Below are 22,946 nucleotides of genomic sequence, written 5' to 3'. Positions count from 1 at the left end.
CATGCACAGTACCGATCAAAGAAGTTGAAGTGTGGATTATGAAATTAATTCAAAATTATTTTAGGTTCAAATTCATCCAGATTTAAGCTGCGGTCACACTGGGCTTTTCCTCCCATAGACTTCCATTCATACGTACGCGAATGCGTCAGACCGGAAATGCAGGGTCATCCGTCAAGTTTCGCATGTTGCTGCGGTGCAAAGTTCAAGCTCGGTGAACTCTGACCTGCGAAATCGCATCACTTGACTGCGTGAGACCAACTGAAGATCAAAACAGGACCTCTCTGGGCAGAAATTTAACACATGGAGCAATCGCTCGCTTTTTTTAAAATGTCTAAACATTTTGTTTAATCCCGCCCCTTTTTGCAGCGCTGCATGACAGGGTTTTGCACAGACAAAGTTCAGTGTGACCGCAGCTTAATGCAGATGTAGCCTGAAGTGTTCATCAGATGGATACTCTTCTATCACAGGAGATTTGGCAGAGTAACTACTCTTTTTAGCACTCATTATACTTATTAAAAGCAAATACCATTGAGTATGCGCTCACCTACCATGATACTACCACATAATCTCTTCTCTAATTATGTTGTACAACGCATCTGGAAAGTATTGATAGCGCTTCACTTTTTCCACATTTTTTTATGTTACAACCTTATTCCAAAATGGATTAAATGAATTTATTTCCTTAAAATTCCACACAATACCCCATAATGACAATGTGAAAAAGGTATTTTGAAATTGTTGCAAATGTATTAAAAATAAAAAACCTGAAAAAAATCACATGTCTAAATTAAGCTCATGTACATTCTGTTTCCTCTGATCATTCTTAAGATGTTTCAGCAGCTTAATTAGAGTTCACCTGTGGTCAATTCAGTAGATTGGACATGATTTGAAAAGGTCTACACCTGTCTATATAAGCTCCCAGGGTTGACAGTGCATGTCAAAGCAAAAACCAAGCATGAAGACAAAGGAATTGTCTTTAGGCCTCCGAGACAGAATTGTTTCAAGGCACAAGGCTGGGGAAGGTTACAGAAAAATTTCTGCTGCTCTGAAGGTTCCAATTAGCACAGCGGCCTCCATTATCTGTAAGTAAAAGATGTTTGGAACCACCAGGACTCTTCCTAGAGCTGGCCGGCCATCTAAGCTGAGTGAGCACTCTGTCTGAGCTCCAGTGTTCTTCTTTGGAGAGAGGAGAACCTTACAGAAGGACAACCATCTGTGCAGCAATCCACCAATCAGGCCTGTATGGTAGAGTGGCCAGACTGTGTCTTTGGACTGTAGGGGAAACCGGAGCACCTGGAGGAAACAAATGCCAATGCAGGGAGAACACACACACACACACACACACACACACACACACACACACACACACACACACACACATATATATATATATATGCAGTCAAACATACTCAATCACTTGCCTACTGCTTTTCACCTAATAGTACAAAAGTATGCAGCTGGTTTTGAATGCAGCCATTACTTTATAGAAAAACAATTATGCTGCAGTATCATGTGACAACAACAAGAAAAAAATAATAATAAAAAAAGAGCAAAATAATGACTCAATGAAAAGGCCTTGGAAAATACAGTTTGTAACCCAAATCTGGTATTTGTGTATTTTTTTTCTCACACAAAAGAACATCGCATTGTGTAATGAGATAACTTTATTTAATCAAGCAAAAGCACACACATTTTAGCAATTAGTTAAGTAGCAAACAGTGCAAGATTCATCTTTGCAACATATTTCAACAAAATCCTTTTTGTTTTTTGGTAATCAATTTTTTTTTTCAATTATTCCAAAATTTCCAAATATAACGATCATTCTAGATATAATAAGCAAATATCCTTGTTAGTCTTGTTAGTTTGAATCTTTTTGGTGTAACTAGAGTATAGCAATAGTGGCATATGCAGTAAATAGTCAATGTTGTATCCTAAAACAGCAGTTTTTCAAGTACACAACACTGATTTTAATGCTGAGCTTTGAGTTTTCAACCATTATTAGGTATTATTTTCCAACAGCACCATATTCACAGTTGATGCTGGGGTCTTCTTTGTGAAACACGTGAAATTTGCATGTGCTGTAATCATACTTCACAGTGCAGCCTTCAGTTTTGATTATCGCTCGACCCATCCTACAACAACAACAAAAACAATATATAATCACTGTAGGGGAAATCTCCTGACTTATATCACCTATAACATCACAAAAATACATTTTTATTTTTATTTTTTTAATGCAATTGAAAATTGTGTTTTAAAAATATACAACAATGTATATTCTATAGTCATTCACTATAAAAATGATAGACTTTAAAAAGTATGAACAATGATCTTAGACACTTATTTCTTACAAATAAATGAAAATGAAAGAGAATTTAAATTGGTATGAAATACAATTAGATTTACTGACTGCTTTTTTGATCCACTTCTAGAATGAAAGGTCCTGTGATATTAAAATAAAGTTTTTAGCTGTTGGTATCTACACTCACCGGCCACTTTATTAGGTAATTTTGCCTTCAGAACAGCCTGGAAATATTGCTCAGAGATTTTGCTCCATATTGACATGATAGCATCACGCAGTTGCTGCAGATTTGTCGGCTGCACATCCATGATGTGAATCTCCCATTCTGGTGACTGTGGAGGCCATTTGAGTACAGTGAACTCATTGTCATGTTCAAGAAGCCAGTCTGAGAAGATTTGTTCTTTATGACATGGCACGTTATCCTGCTGTGGCGTTGACACGATGCTCAGTTGGTACTAATGGGCCCAAAGTGTGCCAAGAAAATACCCCCACACCATTACACCACCATCACCCCCCTGAACTGTTGATACAAGCCAGGATGGATCTATGCTTTTATGTTGTTGAATCCAAATTCTGACCCGACCATCCGAATCGAGACTCATCAAACCAGGCAAAATTTTTTCCAATATTCTATTGCCCAATTTTGGTCAGCCTGTGTGAATTGTAGCCTCAGATACCTGTTCTTAGCTGACAGGAGTGGCACCCGGTGTTGTCTTCTGCTGATGTAGCCCATCTGCCTCAAGGTTGGACGTGTTGTGTGTTCAGAGATGCTCTTCTGCAGACCTCGGTTGTAACAAGTGGTTATTTGAGTTACTGTTGCCTTTCTATCAGCTGGAACCAGTCTGGCTATTCTCCTCCAGTACTGTCGCTCACTGGATATTTTTTTCTTTTTTTGGACCATTCTCTGTAAACCCTAGAGATGGTTGTGCGTGAAATCTCAGTAGATCAGCAGTTTCTGAAATACTCAGTCCAGCCCGTCTGGTACCAACAACCATGCCACGTTCAAAGTCACTTAAATCACCTTTCTTTCCCATTCTGATGCTCGGCTTGAACTGCAGCAGATCGTCTTGATCATGTCTACATGCCTAAATGCATTGCATTGCTTCCATATTATTGGCTGATTAGAAATTTGCGTTAACGTGCAGTTGGACAGTTGTACCTAATAAAGTGGCTAGTGAGTGTTTATATTAGTTTTAAGGATAACTATAAGCTTGTGTGCTACACAACAGTAACAAAATGAACGGTTAGAGGAGATAAGCTTAATGAGACACCACATACTTCAGTTTTTCAGCAAATATTCTGACCAATCAAATGCTCTCTAGTTTCTGAAATGCCCCACCCCCTTCAAGACACTTCTCATTTACTTTTCATTTGATGCACTAAGACTCAACCACTTTCACTGGCAGAGCTGTGAGAAATCGCTATTGGCTGTTTTTTTATTTGTTTATTTTAAAGAGGAGGAGCTACTCTGTCTTGCCCTCTCTTTGTGTTTTATTTAAGAATATGTTATTAATTTTGAATTAAAAAATGCACATTTCAAAGCACTTCACATGACCTTTAAGTGTCAATAAATGTAATTTCATAATTATTTAGATTGTCTTTTAAAGATGATTAAAGTTTAACAGAACGTACTGATAACCATGGATGAATTACTGAAATAATTCTATATTTGTAAATAAGGAAGTTGGAATTTAAAACTAAATTAAACTTTAATTAAACTAAATTAAAGATTAAACCACAACAATAGTAAATGTCTTACGTGTCGCAGCATTCCATCTCAGTGGAGGAGCAAATACATCTGAGGCATTTGCTGTTGATCCAAGTGCTTCCCAGCTTATGACGGGTTTGATCGTCGCCATCCTCACAATATTTTGCTCCTGTTTAAATTCAATAAATGAGTTTTTTTTAAGTGCAGCATTACTTACCCAAATGTAAATCATTACTGAAATATTTAGTGAGGTGAAGTAGTAGTTTGATTAATCTTATACACTGTAAAAAGTGATTAGTTACTTTAAAAAAGGGAGTATACCCCTTCCCTTAAAAGTGACAAGCTGACAAAAAAGTGAGTAAAATTATTCTGTTGCCTTAGAATTATTAAGTGAACTAAGTGCATGGTTATAAAAATAAGTTGAGTCAACTTAACAATTTCAAGTTGCAATGTCTTTACTCACTTTTTTTTAGTGAAGTCAACTTTTAATTTTTTTACGCAATGGGTTTACTCTTTTTTTTAAGTTAAGTCAACTTTTCACTTTTAACGCAATAGGTTTACTCACTTTTTAATGTAAAGTCAACTTGTCACTTTTAACCCAACAGGGTTACAGAAGTAAAGTTAACTTGTCACTTTACGTAACAGACTTAAACACCTTTTAAGTAAAGTCAACTTGTCACTTTAAGCAACAGGGTTTCACACTTTAAGTTAAGTCAACTTTTTAAGTAAAGTCAACTTGTCACTTTAAGCAACAGGGTTTCACACTTTAAGTTAAGTCAACTTTTTAAGTAAAGTCAACTTGTCACTTTAAACAACAGGGTTTCACACTTTAAGTCAACTTTTTAAGTAAAGTCAACTTGTCACTTTAAGCAACAGGGTTTCACACTTTAAGTTAAGTCAACTTTTTAAGTAAAGTCAACTTGTCACTTTAAGCAACAGGGTTTCACACTTTAAGTTAAGTCTACTTTTTAAGTAAAGTCAACTTGTCACTTTAAGCAACAGGGTTTCACACTTTAAGTTAAGTCTACTTTTTAAGTAAAGTCAACTTGTCACTTTAAGCAACAGGGTTTCACACTTTAAGTTAAGTCTACTTTTTAAGTAAAGTCAACTTGTCACTTTAAGGAACAGGGTTTCACACTTTAAGTTAAGTCAACTTGTCACTTTAAGCAACAGGGTTTCACACTTTAAGTTAAGTCAACTTTTTAAGTTAAGTCAACTTGTCACTTAACGTAACAGGGTTACACTTTTTTAAGTTAAGTCAACTTAACTTATCACTTTACGCAATGGGTTTACTCACTTTTTTAAAGTTGAGTCAACTTGTCACTTTTAACGAAACGAAACTTGTCAACGCAACAGGGTTACACACTTTTTAAAGTTAAGTAACTTGCTTTTTTACAGTGTAGCTGGTTATTATTTTTAAAAATGAGTTCTGTGGTGTGACATGCTGTATTTCAGATAAAACGTTTATTACATTGATCATTATTGCATAAGTTTGTTTGAATGTTTAAAAATTATAATACATATATATATATATATATATATTCTAATTATTAAACATGTGTAATTAATAAAAATGTGTAAAAAAATTATATATATATATATATATATATTTATATATATATATATATATATATATATATATATATATATATATATATATATATATATAATTTTTTTACACATTTAGACAATTTGATATTTGAACTAAACATTTGTTTAGCTTAAAATATTTGTACAAAATGTTTGTACAAAATCTGTGTGTGTGTGTGTGCGTGCGCGTGTGTGTGAGTGCTTATTTACCTGCTTTTTGAAGTTTGAGAAAACAGTAAGAATCACTCAGAGAGACAAAGGCACACAGTATAAAAACCAGAGTGAACGATGCCTGTAAAAAGTTAAATATATATATATATATATATATATATATATATATATATATATATATATATATATATATATATATAAATTATTAATAAACAAACAAACAAAAAATAAAATATATGTAAAATACACTGTAAATCCTGGGTTCCACACAATTATTTATTTTTTATTTTTTTACAAATTTAAGTAGATTGAGCATAAAACAATTAAGTCATGCAAAAAAACCCAGCAAGAATTGTATTTTAGGTCATTTTAAATAAGTAGTTTGAACTACCAGCAAACGTCAATTTGTTTTTGTGTATAACACTTGCAAAATATATGTGAAAGACAGAAAATATATGTAAAAAACCATGTAAAAGACAGTAAAAATAGTATATGCATGCATAAATTCTGTATTGATCTGTAAACTCACCATTTTTTGGAAGTTGAGCACAGATGCAGGTCTGATGAAATGCAGTTTTTAAGCAGATTCTGTCTATTTACACTAAACAGATAAGGGGCGGAGCATCTCATTTTAACCCAAACTGTTCATTAGTTTTACTTTATTGACTTTAACTAGTCTCTGGACTTTTGCACTGTGTTGCAGCAAAATACTTCTCAGGTATGCAATGTAAACATGACAAGCTCTCATGGTCATGACTATTTGAGTACATGCTAAATTCATGTACAGGTACATTGTGTGAATATTTAACGTGTGACTGTATGGTTGTTTCTTGCTGAATGTGGCAAATTGTGAAATCCTTATCTAAAGCCAAACATTTTCATCGCTGTTTCATCATCTCCTAACAGCAGATGTTTCCTGATCTTCTTTCATATTTCTCAATTATGTTATAATGGTGAAAGCGCCGAGTGATTTCTTCATGCTCTATTAACAAACTGTTTTTGCCCTATTCAATGATCAAAATATTGCATATAAAAGTCTTTCTCACTATGTTTTCTGTGGTGTCAAATGGAAATAAACAATGTTAAATTACAATATTTGTTTTTCCATTATCAGTCATTCGTTCGCATTCATATAAAGTAAACCCAGAGATCTTAGGAGAAATATTACACCATACAGACTACTCTTAGCTTTTGTTTCCTGACCTTATTACTTTTCATCAAAAATTGCTATGATTTATTAATAATGTTCTATTATCAATCATGTGTTAAATGCAAAACTCACTACATTATATAAAAGATAAAGTATATACCCTACTGAAAAATCCAGCTTAAACCAGCCTAGGCTGGTTGGCTGGTTTTAGCTGGTCGACCAGCCTGGTTTTAGAGGGGTTTTGTCCATTTCCAGGCTGGTTTCCAGCCATTTCCAGCCTGGTCTTAGCTGGTCAGGCTGGAAAATGACCAGCTAAATCCAGCTAAAACCAGCTTGACCAGCCTGGTTTAAGCTGGACATAGCTGGTTTTGGCTGGTCAAGCTGGTTTTAGCTGGATTTAGCTGGTCATTTTCCAGCCTGACCAGCTAAGACCAGGCTGGAAATGACTGGTAACCAGCCTGGAAATGGCCAAAACCCCTCTTAAACCAGGCTGGTCGACCAGCTAAAACCAGCCAACCAGCCTAGGCTGGTTTAAGCTGGATTTTTCAGCAGGGTATTTTAAAGGGGACGTATTGCGCCCCTTTTTAAAAGGTGTTAAAGAAGTCTCTGATGTCCCTAGAGAGAGAAATTGTGTGTGCGTGTGTGTGTGAAGTTTCAGCTCAAAATACAACCCAAATAATGTGTTGTAACTCTTTAAAGTGAAGTTTCAGCTCAAAATACAACCCAAATAATGTGTTGTAACGCTTTACAGTGAAGTTTCAGCTCAAAATACAACCCAAATAATGTGTTGTAACTCTTTTAAGTGAAGTTTCAGCTCAAAATACAACCCAAATAATGTGTTGTAACTCTTTAAAGCGAAGTTTCAGCTCAAAATACAACCCAAATAATGTGTTGTAAAGCTTTACAGTGAAGTTTCAGCTCAAAATACAACCCAAATAATGTGTTGTAACTCTTTAAAGTGAAGTTTCAGCTCAAAATACAACCCAAATAATGTGTTGTAACTCTTTAAAGTGAAGTTTCAGCTCAAAATACAACCCAAATAATGTGTTGTAAAGCTTTACAGTGAAGTTTCAGCTCAAAATACAACCCAAATAATGTGTTGTAACTCTTTAAAGTGAAGTTTCAGCTCAAAATACAACCCAAATAATGTGTTGTAAAGCTTTACAGTGAAGTTTCAGCTCAAAATACAACCCAAATAATGTGTTGTAACTCTTTAAAGTGAGGTTTCAGCTCAAAATACAACCCAAATAATGTGTTGTAACTCTTTAAAGTGAGGTTTCAGCTCAAAATACAACCCAAATAATGTGTTGTAACTCTTTAAAGTGAGGTTTCAGCTCAAAATAAAACCCAAATAATGTGTTGTAACTCTTTACAGTGAAGTTTCAGCTCAAAATACAACCCAAATAATGTGTTGTAACTCTTTAAAGTGAAGTTTCAGCTCAAAATACAACCCAAATAATGTGTTATAACTCTTTAAAGTGAGGTTTCAGCTCAAAATACAACCCAAATAATGTGTTGTAACGCTTTACAGTGAAGTTTCAGCTCAAAATACAACCCAAATAATGTGTTGTAACGCTTTACAGTGAAGTTTCAGCTCAAAATACAACCCAAATAATGTGTTGTAACTCTTTAAAGTGAAGTTTCAGCTCAAAATACAACCCAAATAATGTGTTGTAACGCTTTACAGTGAAGTTTCAGCTCAAAATACAACCCAAATAATGTGTTGTAGCGCTTTACAGTGAAGTTTCAGCTCAAAATACAACCCAAATAATGTGTTGTAGCGCTTTACAGTGAAGTTTCAGCTCAAAATACAACCCAAATAATGTGTTATAACTCTTTAAAGTGAGGTTTCAGCTCAAAATACAACCCAAATAATGTGTTGTAACGCTTTACAGTGAAGTTTCAGCTCAAAATACAACCCAAATAATGTGTTGTAACGCTTTACAGTGAAGTTTCAGCTCAAAATACAACCCAAATAATGTGTTGTAACTCTTTAAAGTGAAGTTTCAGCTCAAAATACAACCCAAATAATGTGTTGTAGCGCTTTACAGTGAAGTTTCAGCTCAAAATACAACCCAAATAATGTGTTGTAACGCTTTACAGTGAAGTTTCAGCTCAAAATACAACCCAAATAATGTGTTGTAACGCTTTACAGTGAAGTTTCAGCTCAAAATACAACCCAAATAATGTGTTGTAACTCTTTAAAGTGAAGTTTCAGCTCAAAATACAACCCAAATAATGTGTTGTAACTCTTTAAAGTGAAGTTTCAGCTCAAAATACAACCCAAATAATGTGTTGTAACTCTTTAAAGTGAAGTTTCAGCTCAAAATACAACCCAAATAATGTGTTGTAACTCTTTAAAGTGAAGTTTCAGCTCAAAATACAACCCAAATAATGTGTTGTAACTCTTTAAAGTGAAGTTTCAGCTCAAAATACAACCCAAATAATGTGTTGTAACTCTTTAAAGTATAGTTTCAGCTCAAAATACAACCCAAATAATGTGTTGTAACTCTTTAAAGTGAAGTTTCAGCTCAAAATACAACCCAAATAATGTGTTGTAACTCTTTAAAGTATAGTTTCAGCTCAAAATACAACCCAAATAATGTGTTGTAACTCTTTAAAGTGAAGTTTCAGCTCAAAATACAACCCAAATAATGTGTTGTAACTCTTTAAAGTGAAGTTTCAGCTCAAAATACAACCCAAATAATGTGTTATAACTCTTTAAAGCTGCCCCTTTTAGGCTTTGATTCTAATTGTGCCGTTTTGGTGACTGTCGCTTTAAATTCAAATGAGCTTGTGCTCTTTTTAAAAGAGGGCGGAGCTACAAATGCCAGTGTGTCAGTATTGTCAAAGAGTTACCAAGAGGCGACACTCAATAGAACGTTCCATTGCAACAGCAGCGCCCAGCAACAGCCCCGCGATTCCGCCATTTTGGAGTGAAAGCGATCGGCCGTCCATTGGATCTTATTGCTGTTGCGATGGCAAGCAGCTGCTTTGTTTTTATTTATTTATTTAAAAAGCGCATTAAAGCTGAGATACAACCTAAAAGACGACAATACAACCCTTACAAACACAATAATCAGCACTTTTAATAGTTTAATTTACAGACTTATAATATGCTGTAGCTGTATTGGAATTTTCATTACAAAATGGCTGCCACGTGACACTAGCGGTATCTAGTAGCTGTTTACCCAAATCGCACTAGAGCGTCGCCTCTTGGTGATTCTACGCTCTTTGGTATTGTTGCGATGAGTTAGAAGCCATTGGATCTATCTGCAAGCTTTATTTAAGGTACAGACAACAAGGATCAATAACAGAGGGGCAATCCAAAAATCAGGTCGGTAAACAGGCAGAGTTCGAGGCAGGCAGAGAACAGTCATAGACTAAGTGGTCAGGACACAGGTAAAGGCAAGAGTACAATGAAGGAATGCTCGGTAATGACAAAGCTTCACTCACAACCAGCATAGTGGCAAGACTAAAGCTGCGGTCACACTGGGCTTTTCCTCCCATAGACTTCCATTCATATGCACGCGAATGCGCCAGACCGGAAACGCAAGGTCATGCGTTAAGTTTCGCATGTTGCTGCAGTGCAAAGTTCAAGCTTGGTGAACTCTGACCTGCGAAATCGCATCACTTGACTGCATGAGACCAATCGAGGATCAAAACACGACCTCTCTGGACAGAAATTTAAAACATGACCGAATTTCGCACACACAAACTCTGGTGTGACCATAGCTTTACGTCCTATGCTAATGATGGTCACTAGTGGGCGAGGCTTTCCCCATCTGATGACACGTACAATGGGAGAATGTCAATCAAAGTGTAATAAAGGTTTTTATCAAGTGTGATTATAAAAAAATTAACTATTATTATTTTTTACCCTAAGAAGTTGGTTATATTCATACACTGTTGCCACACAACTGTGTTTTAACCCCTTACAAAAGTGATTTTTGCATAATAGGTCCCCTTTAAATGATTAAAACTTCTCGCTTATAAATTAATATTACACTGAATAACAATAGCCCCTTTCATACAGTGATACCTGTCACGATCACCAGCGAACATACTCCCAAGATCGCTGGATCTCACAAGCATTTACATGGACTACAACTTATGGACTACATATTCAGTCATGCCACACACACACACCTGCTCCAAGTCTCCACTGATTAGACTCTCACAGCTGATGCTGCTTCTGGACTGATTACACACACTACTTTAGCAGCACACACTCTCACTTCCTTGCCGAGTCTTGTTATCTGTGTAGTGACATTTCAACGCGGTCTTCTAGTCTTGGTTTCCTGTGTTTTGACCCTAGTCTCGTTTCTACTTTCGTCCATGTTCGCCTTCCGACCTCTCGCCTGTTATAATGACTACGATTCTGGATTGCCTTTATACATCTGTTTACACCTGTGTTGACCTTTGCTTGCCTGACTTCGAATAAACCTGCAAGTGGATCCTAACTTCAGTTGTCTGTGTCACTCCCTGTGTTACAATACCGGTAAATATGCAGAAAATTTCCGTAATAACTTTACCAGTAAAAAAATAAAAATAAATAAACTAAAAAAAAAAGTGCTGTTCACACAGGCAAGGACGTTCTGAAATTTTTCCAGAAAAGACCATTCACACATCTATTCCAAAATACTGGTAAATTCAGACATCATTAACCAGAAACGACCTCTAAACGGCTGCGCTTATATTTGATTACAAATTCCGGGGATAAGAAAGTGTTGTGAACGATTTCCATGAAAACATGTAGAGAAACACTTTCGTATGTCAAGATGTACATAATATGTGTGTGTGCTGGCGCTCACCGGCTCCTTCACGTGCACACTTATCAAGCAACTGAAGCAGAGCTTGAAGGTAAACAAAATCATAAGCATCGCTAATTTTTTCCACAGGCATGAAGAAGGAACAAAGAAATGTTATCTGACTAACATCTAGCAGCTAAATGTGTCTGGAAATATTCAAAGGCTTTTATTTTTATAATCAACGCAGATGTGAATGCGTCTGAATGTTCTGATTGGCTAAAGTAGACATCTCACGTCAGCGCTCTTTTTGGCAAACTTCCTTCTGCGTTTACACAGTGCAGCATTCCGGCAAATTACCAGTAATGTTACAACTTCTCTTTCCAGAAAACAGCCGGAACGAATTTACCGGTATTTCCAAAAAGGGCCTGTTCACACATACTTGCCAGTAATTTTCCGGAAAGATCTGTATGTGTGAAAGGGGCTATTGGTTGTAGAAGGCTAACATGGTTTTTGGGAAACTGACTACGTTTACATGGACACCAATAATTCGATTTTAATGCAATTAAGACAATACTCTGATTAAGAGTCTACAATGTAAACAGCAATTTTTTTATAATTTTATTTCCGATTAAGGTCATATAGGAACTAACGAGAAATCGAATTAAGATGTGTGGAGTATGCCGATTTTAGTCGCATTATTGAACTGCAGTACAGACATGTAAACACCTTAATCGAACTATTACCGTCATGTAGGACTTTTCGCCGCGTTTTGCAACAGGATAGTCCACACACACATGGCTGTTTGACACTCTTTGCACCTACCGAGTCAGTGCAGACCACAGACACCTGCATTGTGGAATGCGAAGCTTTTTTTTCTTCCATTAAAACTACACTCTTCCAGCAGTTCATAGTTGCATCCGATATCTTGTTGGTCTCAGGGGGCATGAATGAAATGTTCATGAATGAAAGTGAAAGTGCCAAACTGCAGTTAAAGTCGACAAACTAAAAATGAAACACCTGAAATTACATGAAACTCCAGAGGAAATGCGGATATCGTGGTGACTCGAGAACATTAATCGAATTACGTGCTATAACATGTCATAATGGGATCATGAAAGTAACACTCAAAAAGCAACTCATGTAAACACCTTAGTCTTATTTTTGTCTTAATTAGATTAAAGCAAATAATTCGATTACTGATGTCCATGTAAAAGTAGTCACTGTTTACCATTTGTACAGCGTTTTTTTTTTTTAATTAGCAAAATGGCTGACTCGTGGTTACCATGGTAATCAGAATCAGACACTTTTTAATCCCATCCTAAATCCCTGAGAGTATTTAATATTTAGATTTTTTTTAAGTGTATGTATATGTATTTATGTATGTATTATAGCATCCTTGCATCAAGTTATTATAAATAAAAACCCAAATTATCACTCTTACTTTTTTAACTTTTCTGAAAGTCTTGATAGCACCACTGCGTAAAGCTTTTCTTTTATTATTTCAGGAAACAGGATTGTAAAAAAGTATTTGTTGTACTCTCCTGTCCACTGCGCAAGTTTACTCAACAACGATGACTTCTGCTACTGAGAAACCCGGAAATGCGAAAAGGGCACAATGACGTCAGAGCAGCAGTGTACGCGCAGGCTTCCGGCATTAACGCGCATGCGCACCAGCAGTCTGAACTGTTGCTCGGTAACTACCGGGAATTAGCGGCTTTTCTCCACCAAATTTGAACCACCGTCGCTACCGGATGAATTAAAAACCCGCATAGATGTGTTCACCGAGAGGAGTTCAATTCTTGTTCTCCTGAATTAGCAAATCTCCGAGGATGGGTCTTAAATGAGGGCATCCGTCCCAGATGTAGCCGAACGGTGAGAACATATGCCTGCGTTCACACACACTATATATTCTAAATACTCAAACGATTAACACACCTGACAGCGTTTTAGTCAGCACAGTCTACCTCTACACGACCTTAAAGACATATGTCAGTGAAAACGGAATATTCGTTTATCAATTTAGCTGTTCTTGGCCTGGGAAGCGCACAGCTGATTATTAAACGTTAACAGTGGTCGTGTTTCAAAAGCTAGCGAGCTGCCCTACCTAGACAGCATCTTAAAATATCAAATTATGCGACTCAACGCGGTTTTAGAAGGACGTGAATGTAACCAATGTAGGCTACAGACTGAGGTAAAGTTCGTTTTATTCATTTAGACTTTAGTTTTCAAGAATATAATTTCAGAAAAGTATTGTTTATAAATGCTAAATAGTGAAGTCATATTAGCAGCCATCGACTATTAAAGCACAACATTGTTTACAGTCAAATAATTTGTTTTAATATCATACTGGAATGTGATTTCAAACCTAATATTCAAAGCAACACGTTAAACAATAAAGGGAGAGTGTCACAAGTTATCACTGAACGAATGTGAAACCAACTTTACCTCAGTTACCGACTATATAGTAAGCCAACTAGACAAGTTGTGAGTGTGTCTAGTGAACTTGAAAACGTCACGCTTCGTTCTCGTTTGTGCTGATGCGGGGTTTTTTTTTAATTTTTTTTGTTTTTTTTTTTTGCTGCTTCCTCTTGTTAGGACCTGCCACGTCTCCTCGACTCACCTGCACACGTGTGATAGACCCTGATGATGATTATGATGATGCCTCGAGATATGACGTCATGGAGGAATACACCTGGACAGATACAAGGTTGCCAGTAAAGGGTTGATTGGACTCCTCTCCTCTTCATACACTCCAGCAATGGGAAGGCAAGTACAAAGTAGGGCTGCTCGATTATGGGAAAAATCATAATCACGATTATTTTGGTCATAATTGTAATCATGATGACCTGTTGAAGTCAAATTTATTCGTTTTCCTGTGAATTTTGTTTTTAATAAATATTTCCCAAATGCTGTTTAACAGATTCAGGAATTTTTCTCAGTATTTCCTATAATATTTTTTTCTTCTGGAGAAAGTCTTAATTGTTTTATTTTGGCTAGAATAAAAGCAGGTTTTAATATTTTGAAACCTATTTTAAGGTCAATATTATAAGCCCCCTTAGGCAATATATTTTTTGATTGTCTGCAGAAGAAATTACTGTTATACAATGACTTGCCTAATTACCCCTAATTAAGCCTTTGAATTGTACTTTAATCTAAATGCTTGTATTTTGAAAAATATCTAGTAAAATATAATGTACTGTCATCATAGCAAAGATAAAAGAAATCAGTTATTGGAAAGGAGTAGGGCCAGACGGAATCTGCGGACGTTTTTTACTATTTCTGTGGAGAATTTTGGTAAAAATCTGCTGATTTCTGCGGAATTATTTTGGGAGTATCATAACCACAACCTTAATATGTGAAATGAAAAAATAATATCTTTTTAACTTTTATTTAATGTTTACAATGCAAATCCAATTAGATCCACTTTATTTGGTAAACAAAGCAAGTCTCTTATTTAATATATCTACTAAAAAACAGAAATTATTACAATACAAACTACGTTGTATATAAATTAGATGATCATTTTCATATTCAATTCAATTCAATTCACCTTTATTTGTATAGCGCTTATACAATGTAGATTGTGTCAAAGCAGCTTCACATAAAAGGTAACAGTAAATAGGAACAGTGTAGTTCAGTGTATGTCAATAATATTACTGAAATTAATTAAAAAACTGAGTAAAAATTGGATAATATAAGATTGGAAAACGTTGCCTGGTCTGATGAGTCTCTTTCTGCTGCAACATTCAGATGATAGGGTCAGAATTTGGCATCAACAACATGAAAGCATGGATCCATCCTGTCTTGTATCAACAGTTCAGGCTGGTGGTGGTATAATAGTGTGGGGGATATTTTCTTGCCACAGTTTGGGCCCATTAGTACTAACTGAGCATCATGTCAACGCCACAGCCTACCTGAGTATTGTTGCTGATCATGTCCATCCCTTTATGACCCCATTGTACCCATCTTCTGATGGCTACTTCCAGCAGGAAAACTCGCCATGTCATAAAGCGTGAATCATCTCAGACTGGCTTCTTGAACGCGACAAGGAGTTAACTGTACTGAAATAGCCTCCACAGTTACCAGTTCTCAGTCCAATAGAGCGCCTTTGGGATGTGTTGGAACTGGAGATTCACATCATGGATGTGCAGCAACTGTGTGATGCTATCATATCATCTTCTGATGGCTACTTCCAGCAGTTCCAATCCAGTGCAAGTAAGATGTACCTTATAAAGTGGCCGATGAGTGTATGTTAACATTATATTGAAACATCTGTTTGTTTTCTAAAGTGAGTTATGGGATTAGAAATGTATCAGTCTGTATGCATTTCTTTATATTTTAAATAAGAAAAAATAAATGTGATATTGATGTGACCAAAAAGGATAGCCAGTTTACAACGAACAACATACTTTGTAGAAATTCTGTGAATTAAACTGCACAACCAAAAAAAACTAAAAAACAATGCTAATCAAGAGGATAACAGATGGACTCACTATAGAACAAAAAATTTATATAATTTCATTATGTGGCACCTCTGATTGTGGCATCTCTCCGTTATGAATCTGACAGATGGGAAATTTGCACTTGTGTGACTGGTGAATCAAATATAATTGTTTGAAAACATTGACAGAGACATTTTTAAATGTTTTTGCAGTACTGTAAATACAAACCAACACAAAAAACTAGAAAGTGTTTCGTTATTTTAGTGAAAACTTATTTTTTCCATGCGAAGTGTAACATTTGCATGGAATTGCTCAAATGATATTTGTTTTTGGGTGAACTGTCCATTTAAAGCATTATTTTCTGCATACTGTACATTACGGCCATAACCACCACTCTCAGCTTCTAAAACCACTTTGAACACAAATGGTTAATAAAGGCATCAGATTGAACCCAAAACACAGCATTTGCTCTCACCCTACAGTTCACTGAAGCCTCACCTTCTTTTTTTTCATTTGCCTTCAGGTTGGCGTTCTGCTGATGTTTCAAATTGTGATGTTGACAGCAGTGTTCAGCTTAATTCCTGCAGGGCAACTGGTTCAGCCTTAATTAAACACAACTAATCCAGCTAATCAAGTCTTTCAGGCTTATCCGAACAATAATGCTATGTTTATACCAGTTTACAGTGTTTTACAATAAAAACTCATCCACATCCTTATAGTCAAACTACTTTTAAAGGGACAGTCCATCCATTTTCACGCCATCTAGTTACACTCCTGTGGTTTAAAATGTTTATGAATTACTTTCTTCTGTTGAACACAAAATGAGATATTCTGAAGAGTGTTGGGGAGCAGCCTTTTAAGAAAAGATCTCCATCCACGCTACAAGATTGAAAATGAGAAACTAAAGGCAGTCATTAAATTATAGGGGAGTTGTAAGCTATATAGAAGTCAAAATTATTAGCCGCCTTGTTTTTTTTCTTTTCTTTTTTTCTTTTCGTTTTCAAATATTTGCCAAATTATGTTTATTAGTGGTGTAACGGATCAAAAATCTCATGGTTCAGATCACGTTATGGTTTTTTTAGTCATGGATCGGACCATTTTTCGCATCAGCCAAAAAGGGGCGGAGAGAAATGTAATTTGCTTTCCATTTATTACAGAAACAGTACAGCAAAATACTTTTGGTTTTAACTAACAGAATTAAGAACCTGTACTTTTTTTTTTTAAATGAAGTAATCAGCTGAATAAAAATAAATAGTTAATTATTCAGTACTGTGAAAAATACACTGTTACTTCTACTCTTGCTGATAAAGCTAAATGTAGAAATCTAACATTATAATTAAACACATTAATTTTCAGTCTTGTTTTCAATTAAGGATTCAGTTATTTACTCGTAAACTTCATCTTTTTATTGCTAGATGATCATTTTTAAGAATTATTCAGGGGCAAATTTTTGATGGTTGGTTGTCACCACCTATTGGTTAAATAATGTAATTGCTGCCTACAACTTGCGTTTATTGAGTGTGTAGTTAAATGCATATGACGGTGATTTAAATCTTATAAATATCCGTGCTTTTATATATAAACTAAACTTATCCCAGTACTTCTTTGTTATTTGACTGTTTGTAGCGTCATAACTAACTCAAAGACTAAACACTCAATCTCAATCTTGATTTTTGTGTTTTTTAACACAGATTTGAATGCAGCGATTTGAAGGATTAATAAACATGCAAATCAGCATCATTTATAATTTAAGTTGCGTGGGTGTTAAGATCCTGATCTTATAATGATTAACGTGCAGCTTACACTGAATGCATTAATGCAGGCTAAACAATTAGTGACAGAAAACACCTTTAATAACCTAAGAAACCCACCACGTCCTGATTAACCTACTACAATTTATTCTGTCATCATTATATTTTACAGGAAGACCTAAATGCTTTTATACATGTGATTTGAATGACGCAGGAGGCGATCTCTCTCTGTGATGGTTACAAATTTAGAATTAATCTACAAAAAATGTATTAATCTGCGGGTCACGTGTGTTCCAAAACGTAGGTTGTGATCTGTACGAATCACGGATCAACCATGATCTATTCTGGAGAAAGTCTTATTCGTTAGATTTCTGCTAGAATAAAAGCAGTTTTCAATTTTTTTATAAAACCATTTTAAGGTCAATATTATAAGCCCATAAGAATAATTGCATTTTTAACGGAAACAAACATGTTGCCTTTATCTCATTTTAATAAAGCAAGTCGAACGTGCAACAAAAGTAGTTCTCCACCTCATGTCTTACTCTATTTTATCCAAGCCTAGAGGATCCAGTAACCATAGTGATAGATTTCTCATCATTATTCATTTGTTTCTTTATTCATATGCTCCACAGGATTAGCATTTCCTGCCTGTTTCCAGCATCCTGGCACTTCAGCCTGTCTCCGGTGGTTCTACCCCGGTTCCTGTTGCCCTCCTTCAGGCAGCTGCTTCTGCTGGGTCTGCTGGCAGGCGTGATGGGACTGCTGTACCTGCTGCTGGTCACAGGAAAGGGCCAGTACAGCTGGTTAAGAGAGGACAGGCGCATCCACACGTAAAGCTCTTCTATTCTCATTTGAACCACGAAGACAGGGTGGGACATAGAGTAGCTCCAGTGCTTCCCATAGATTAGAGTATACTTGCGGTGGTAGCTGGATTGAAACACACCATTTACCCACATCACATAAATAGTTAACGATATGCAACAAACAAAACAATTTAATTTGAACAATATTTTTATTTATTATGATATTGTTATACACCCTTTCTTTTCAGTGGGTTAAAGTAAAAAAAAAAGACTGTTGAAATAAAAAGAAAATCCACTATTTCTTTTACATTTATGCTGTTTAGGAGCCATGTGCACCCACTGACAGGGTAAAATCTGCTTCTCTCTCTTTCAAGTTCAAAGCAAACTTGAATGTTAATTTGAAATTATTTTAGATATGTATATAAAATAGCCTATATAACATATTAACATCATCAAATTAATAAAACAATCATCAAAAGAGAAATAAATGACAGAAAAAGGAATAAAAACAGACAATATCTCTAAAAAAATTATAATAATTACAAGATTAAAACAAGTAAATTACTTAAATATTGCAAATGCGTTGATTAACCATCACTAATGGTGTACTTATATTTTGCAGCCAGTTTAGGCCAGTCATTTCATCCTCTCCCAGTATATAGTTAAGTTTTTTCTGAGTTGTTCAGATTCAAGAATGAATTATAGAATGTTTCTCTCGCTCTCACGACTATGTGCGCGATGTCAGCTGCAAAGCCAAGAAGTAGGCTTAAGTAAAAAGGTCATACAAAAACGCATATGATTAGTGAACGACAGCTTTAGAAAGCAAAAGCCGAATCCCGGACATTTTAGGAAACTTAGAAACCCGGCCGTACGAATTTTTTAAGTGCCTAAAAGGAGCGTCTGGGTCTGCAGAGTGGGAGTGTTGACAGTTCACGCGTTCAGAGAACAAAATAGGTAAACAAGATAGGATTTTCTACTACTTAATCAATCATGGATGTTTATTATCAGGCGGATTAGTTATATTTGGCGGATACAAAATAGTGTAAGAGGATGATAATAATAGTGAATAAAAACATGTCACTGAATGTACTTGGCTGGCCGTTAATATACCTGGGTGGCCCGCCCAAGTAAAGTCTATGTGTGGGAAGCACTGAGCTCCTCCCCCTTTAAAAAAAACTGCCAATAGCATTTTGTTTTATCACAGCTTTGCCAGTGAGTGTGGTTGAGCTCAAGCACATCAAATGAAAAGCAAATGAGATGCATCTTGAAGGGGGCGGAGCATGTCAAATACTAGAGATCATTTGATTGGTCAGAAGATTGATGAGAAACTGAAGTGACGTGAGAAAAATATGTTGATCTATTTAGTCAGAAGTGACAACTGGATGCTTTGGATGTTTATATCAGTTTTATATCTTCTAAACGCACACTAGCTTATATAAATCCTTAAAACTAACATACTTTAACATCTAAAAAACGTTATTTTAAATTCACTGGACCTGTAAAATGTTGCCAATATTAAAACCTGCTGAAAAAAGAAGTCACAATGTGGTCTTAATGTATGGAAATAGTTTTAAGAAGTATTTAACTACATGATTCCTGTTTATATCCTACTATTAGACGTTTGGGTCGGGTTCCTGACATGGAGGCCACGGACACCAATAACCCCAACCTGAACTATGGGCTGGTGGTGGACTGTGGCAGCAGTGGCTCCCGTGTGTTTGTGTACACCTGGCCGCGGCACAACGGCAACCTGCACGAGCTCTTGGACATCAAGCAGATGCGGGACAAGCACAGGAAGCCTGTAGTGATGAAGATCAAACCAGGTCTGTATGGCGATGAAGGACGATAGTTTGGACCTTTATTTGCCCTCAGCTGACCACATGCCTGAATATTGTTTCTGTTCTGTTCAGGTATTTCAGAGTACGCCTCCACTCCAGATAAGGCCAGCGACTACATCAGCCCTCTGTTGAGCTTTGCTGCTCAGCACATCCCTAAAGACAAGCACCAGGAGACGCCTCTGTACATCCTCTGCACCGCTGGAATGAGAGTCCTGCCTGAGAGGTGTCCGATCACACACGCACAGATACAAACCTTGTGTCAAATGCACAGCGTATGCTAACACTGTGTGTGTTTACAGCCAGCAGGAGGCCCTTCTGGAGGATTTGAGGACTGACATTCCTGTCAATTTCAACTTCCTGTTCTCTGACTCCCATGTGGAAGTTATCTCAGGCAAACAGGAAGGTAAGACCCATCTGATCATATTCAAGACCACCTCGACATACATCAGCTTATAGGAGTTTTCTGAATTAAAGAACAAACCTTACAGACCCAAATGCTTGAACAATAGTGTACACCCTAGCATCCATGCACTGTTCTCTTTATATGTTGGCTATAAACAGCCAGCCAATCTCTGTTCAAGAGCCAGGATATGAGCGGCTTCCACTTTTAATCGTGTAATGTATTCACAATCTCAAACTCAGTAAGTAGCCATTGAACAGAGTAAAACTATAAATGAAATTAAAGAAATATCGAAGATTAATTATAAATGTTACAACAGCTTATCAGTTTAACATGCAAATGTATGCAGATTCATTAAGTCTGAAGCGTATATTGCATTAGGGCAGATCAGCAATAACAATCATCTTCTATCATACATTAAAATTGAATATATTCTACTACAGTATGAAATAAAACAGATTAAACATTCAGATAAACTTACAGCCAATGCTTTTGGCAGAATTCAGAAGGTAACAGAAACAATTCGCATGCTTTCTGCCTAACAAATCTGTTGCTTTCATTTCTCTAAAGCGCGGAACTGGCAGAAATGCATCAAAATAAAACTCCTGGCATAAAGACTTGTACACAATAGACCCTTTTCACATTTCCGGGCTTCTCAGTAGCAGAAGTCGTCATAGTCTGGTAAACTTAGAGTACAACTAATATATTTTACAATCCTATTTGCTGGAATAATAAAAGAAAATCTCCACGATGTTGTCAAGACTTTCAGAAAATGGAAAAATGTTGTGTGAGACTGATGAGGGCAGCGGCGACGCAGTGGCGCAGTAGGTAGTGCTGTCGCTTCACATCAAGAAGGTCGCTGGTTCGAGCCTCGGCTGTGTTAGTTGGCATTTCTGTGTGGAGTTTGCATGTTCTCCTCGTGTTCGTGTGGGATTCCTCCGGGTGCTCCGGTTTCCCTCACAGTCCAAAGACATGCGGTACAGGTGAATTGGGTAGGCTAAATTGTCCATAGTGTATGTGTGTGAATGAGAGTGTATGGATGTTTCCCAGAGATGGAAGGGCATCCGCTGCGTAAAAACGTGCTGGATAAGTTGGCGGTTCATTCCGCTGTGGCAACCCCAGATTAATAAAGGGACTAGCTGAAATGTAAATGAATAAATGAATGATGACGGGAGCCAGAAGAGAGAATAATGTCAAATTTACTCTCAGCCCCATAGACGCTACATTAGAAGCTCCTCACACAAGCACTAATTAATTTTGTGTTATTTGACACAGATGATATAATACATTCATAAATGCATATAAATGTTTATACATTTTTTTTAGAAATCAAAATATTAAAAACTTTAAGGGATTTAAGATTATGATGACTGTCAAAGCCATCATAACAGTCTTGTGAAAAGGCCAAAGCAACACGAAAATGAAACTTATATTAAAATAACAATGCATTACAAAATCCATAATATTGTTGTATACAAATGTCCAACATGTCTTTAATAGAGGCAGAACAATCCACGTTCTGATTATTTTGTCTCATTACATATTACAGTATTATTTATATGTAAACTATATAGTAATATAATCCAGGCAGTTAGATAGCTATGTAAATTAGCTTAACTAGGCAAGTCAATTATTATTTTTGCACCTATTTTTTTTATCTATTTTTTGTTCTTCAGAAGAAAAAATAAAAAAGTAAACACTGAAAGATTTTTCTTGCCCTGTTAAACATCACTTTGTGAATATTTGAAAAGAATACAAATTTTACTGGAGGGCTAAAAAAGACTGTATGTGTAATTGTACAATTTCTTAATTTTTTTGCAGGAGTATATGCATGGATAGGCATCAATTTTGTCTTGGGCCGATTTAATCATGTTGAGGATGGTAAGTGTTACAGTGCTATTTTCTGTCTTTTAGCATTTTAACTAAAGCTGGTCTGTATATTGATGTATTACAATACATTTATTTCATGCATATATATATATATATATATATATATATGTGTGTATATATATATATATATATATATATATATATATATAT

General features: G+C 36.0%; 2 protein-coding genes across 2 annotated transcripts in view; one reads left to right on the top strand and one right to left on the bottom strand.

Annotated features, from left to right (window-relative positions):
• Positions 1-1,646: 1,646 nt before the first annotated feature.
• Positions 1,647-6,407, bottom strand: LOC130234090 (small serum protein 2-like). The gene is made up of 4 exons (XM_056464367.1): positions 6,301-6,407; positions 5,811-5,892; positions 4,062-4,179; positions 1,647-2,132 (listed from the first exon to the last, which is right to left on the bottom strand). Exons 1-4 carry the CDS (start codon positions 6,301-6,303, stop codon positions 2,006-2,008), a joined length of 330 nt encoding a protein of 109 aa, XP_056320342.1. The 5' UTR covers positions 6,304-6,407; the 3' UTR covers positions 1,647-2,005.
• A 6,927-nt stretch (positions 6,408-13,334) lies between these two features.
• The window catches only part of entpd4 (ectonucleoside triphosphate diphosphohydrolase 4), a 14,303-nt gene continuing 4,691 nt past the window's right edge, over positions 13,335-22,946 (top strand). Inside the window, exons 1-7 of the mRNA XM_056464282.1 lie at positions 13,335-13,544; positions 14,268-14,438; positions 18,498-18,695; positions 20,286-20,491; positions 20,579-20,729; positions 20,806-20,909; positions 22,728-22,787. Of these exons, the coding sequence (XP_056320257.1) occupies positions 14,431-14,438; positions 18,498-18,695; positions 20,286-20,491; positions 20,579-20,729; positions 20,806-20,909; positions 22,728-22,787 (727 nt within the window). The 5' untranslated portion in view covers positions 13,335-13,544; positions 14,268-14,430. The remainder of the gene's footprint in view (positions 13,545-14,267; positions 14,439-18,497; positions 18,696-20,285; positions 20,492-20,578; positions 20,730-20,805; positions 20,910-22,727; positions 22,788-22,946) is intronic.

This window comes from Danio aesculapii, chromosome 8 (genome assembly GCF_903798145.1).
Source record: "Danio aesculapii chromosome 8, fDanAes4.1, whole genome shotgun sequence".
Classification (NCBI taxonomy): domain Eukaryota; kingdom Metazoa; phylum Chordata; class Actinopteri; order Cypriniformes; family Danionidae; genus Danio; species Danio aesculapii.
This window is presented reverse-complemented; position numbering and strand designations above follow the sequence as displayed.

What these genes read in the sequence shown, in the direction of transcription:
- LOC130234090 (XM_056464367.1), bottom strand. An exon ending in TCTCAAACTTCAAAAAGCAG is followed by an intron (nt 4,180 to 5,810) that starts GTAAATAAGCAC and finishes GAATTTAAACAG; the next exon opens with GAGCAAAATATTGTGAGGAT. An exon ending in GAGATGGAATGCTGCGACAC is followed by an intron (nt 2,133 to 4,061) that starts GTAAGACATTTA and finishes TTGTTGTTGTAG; the next exon opens with GATGGGTCGAGCGATAATCA.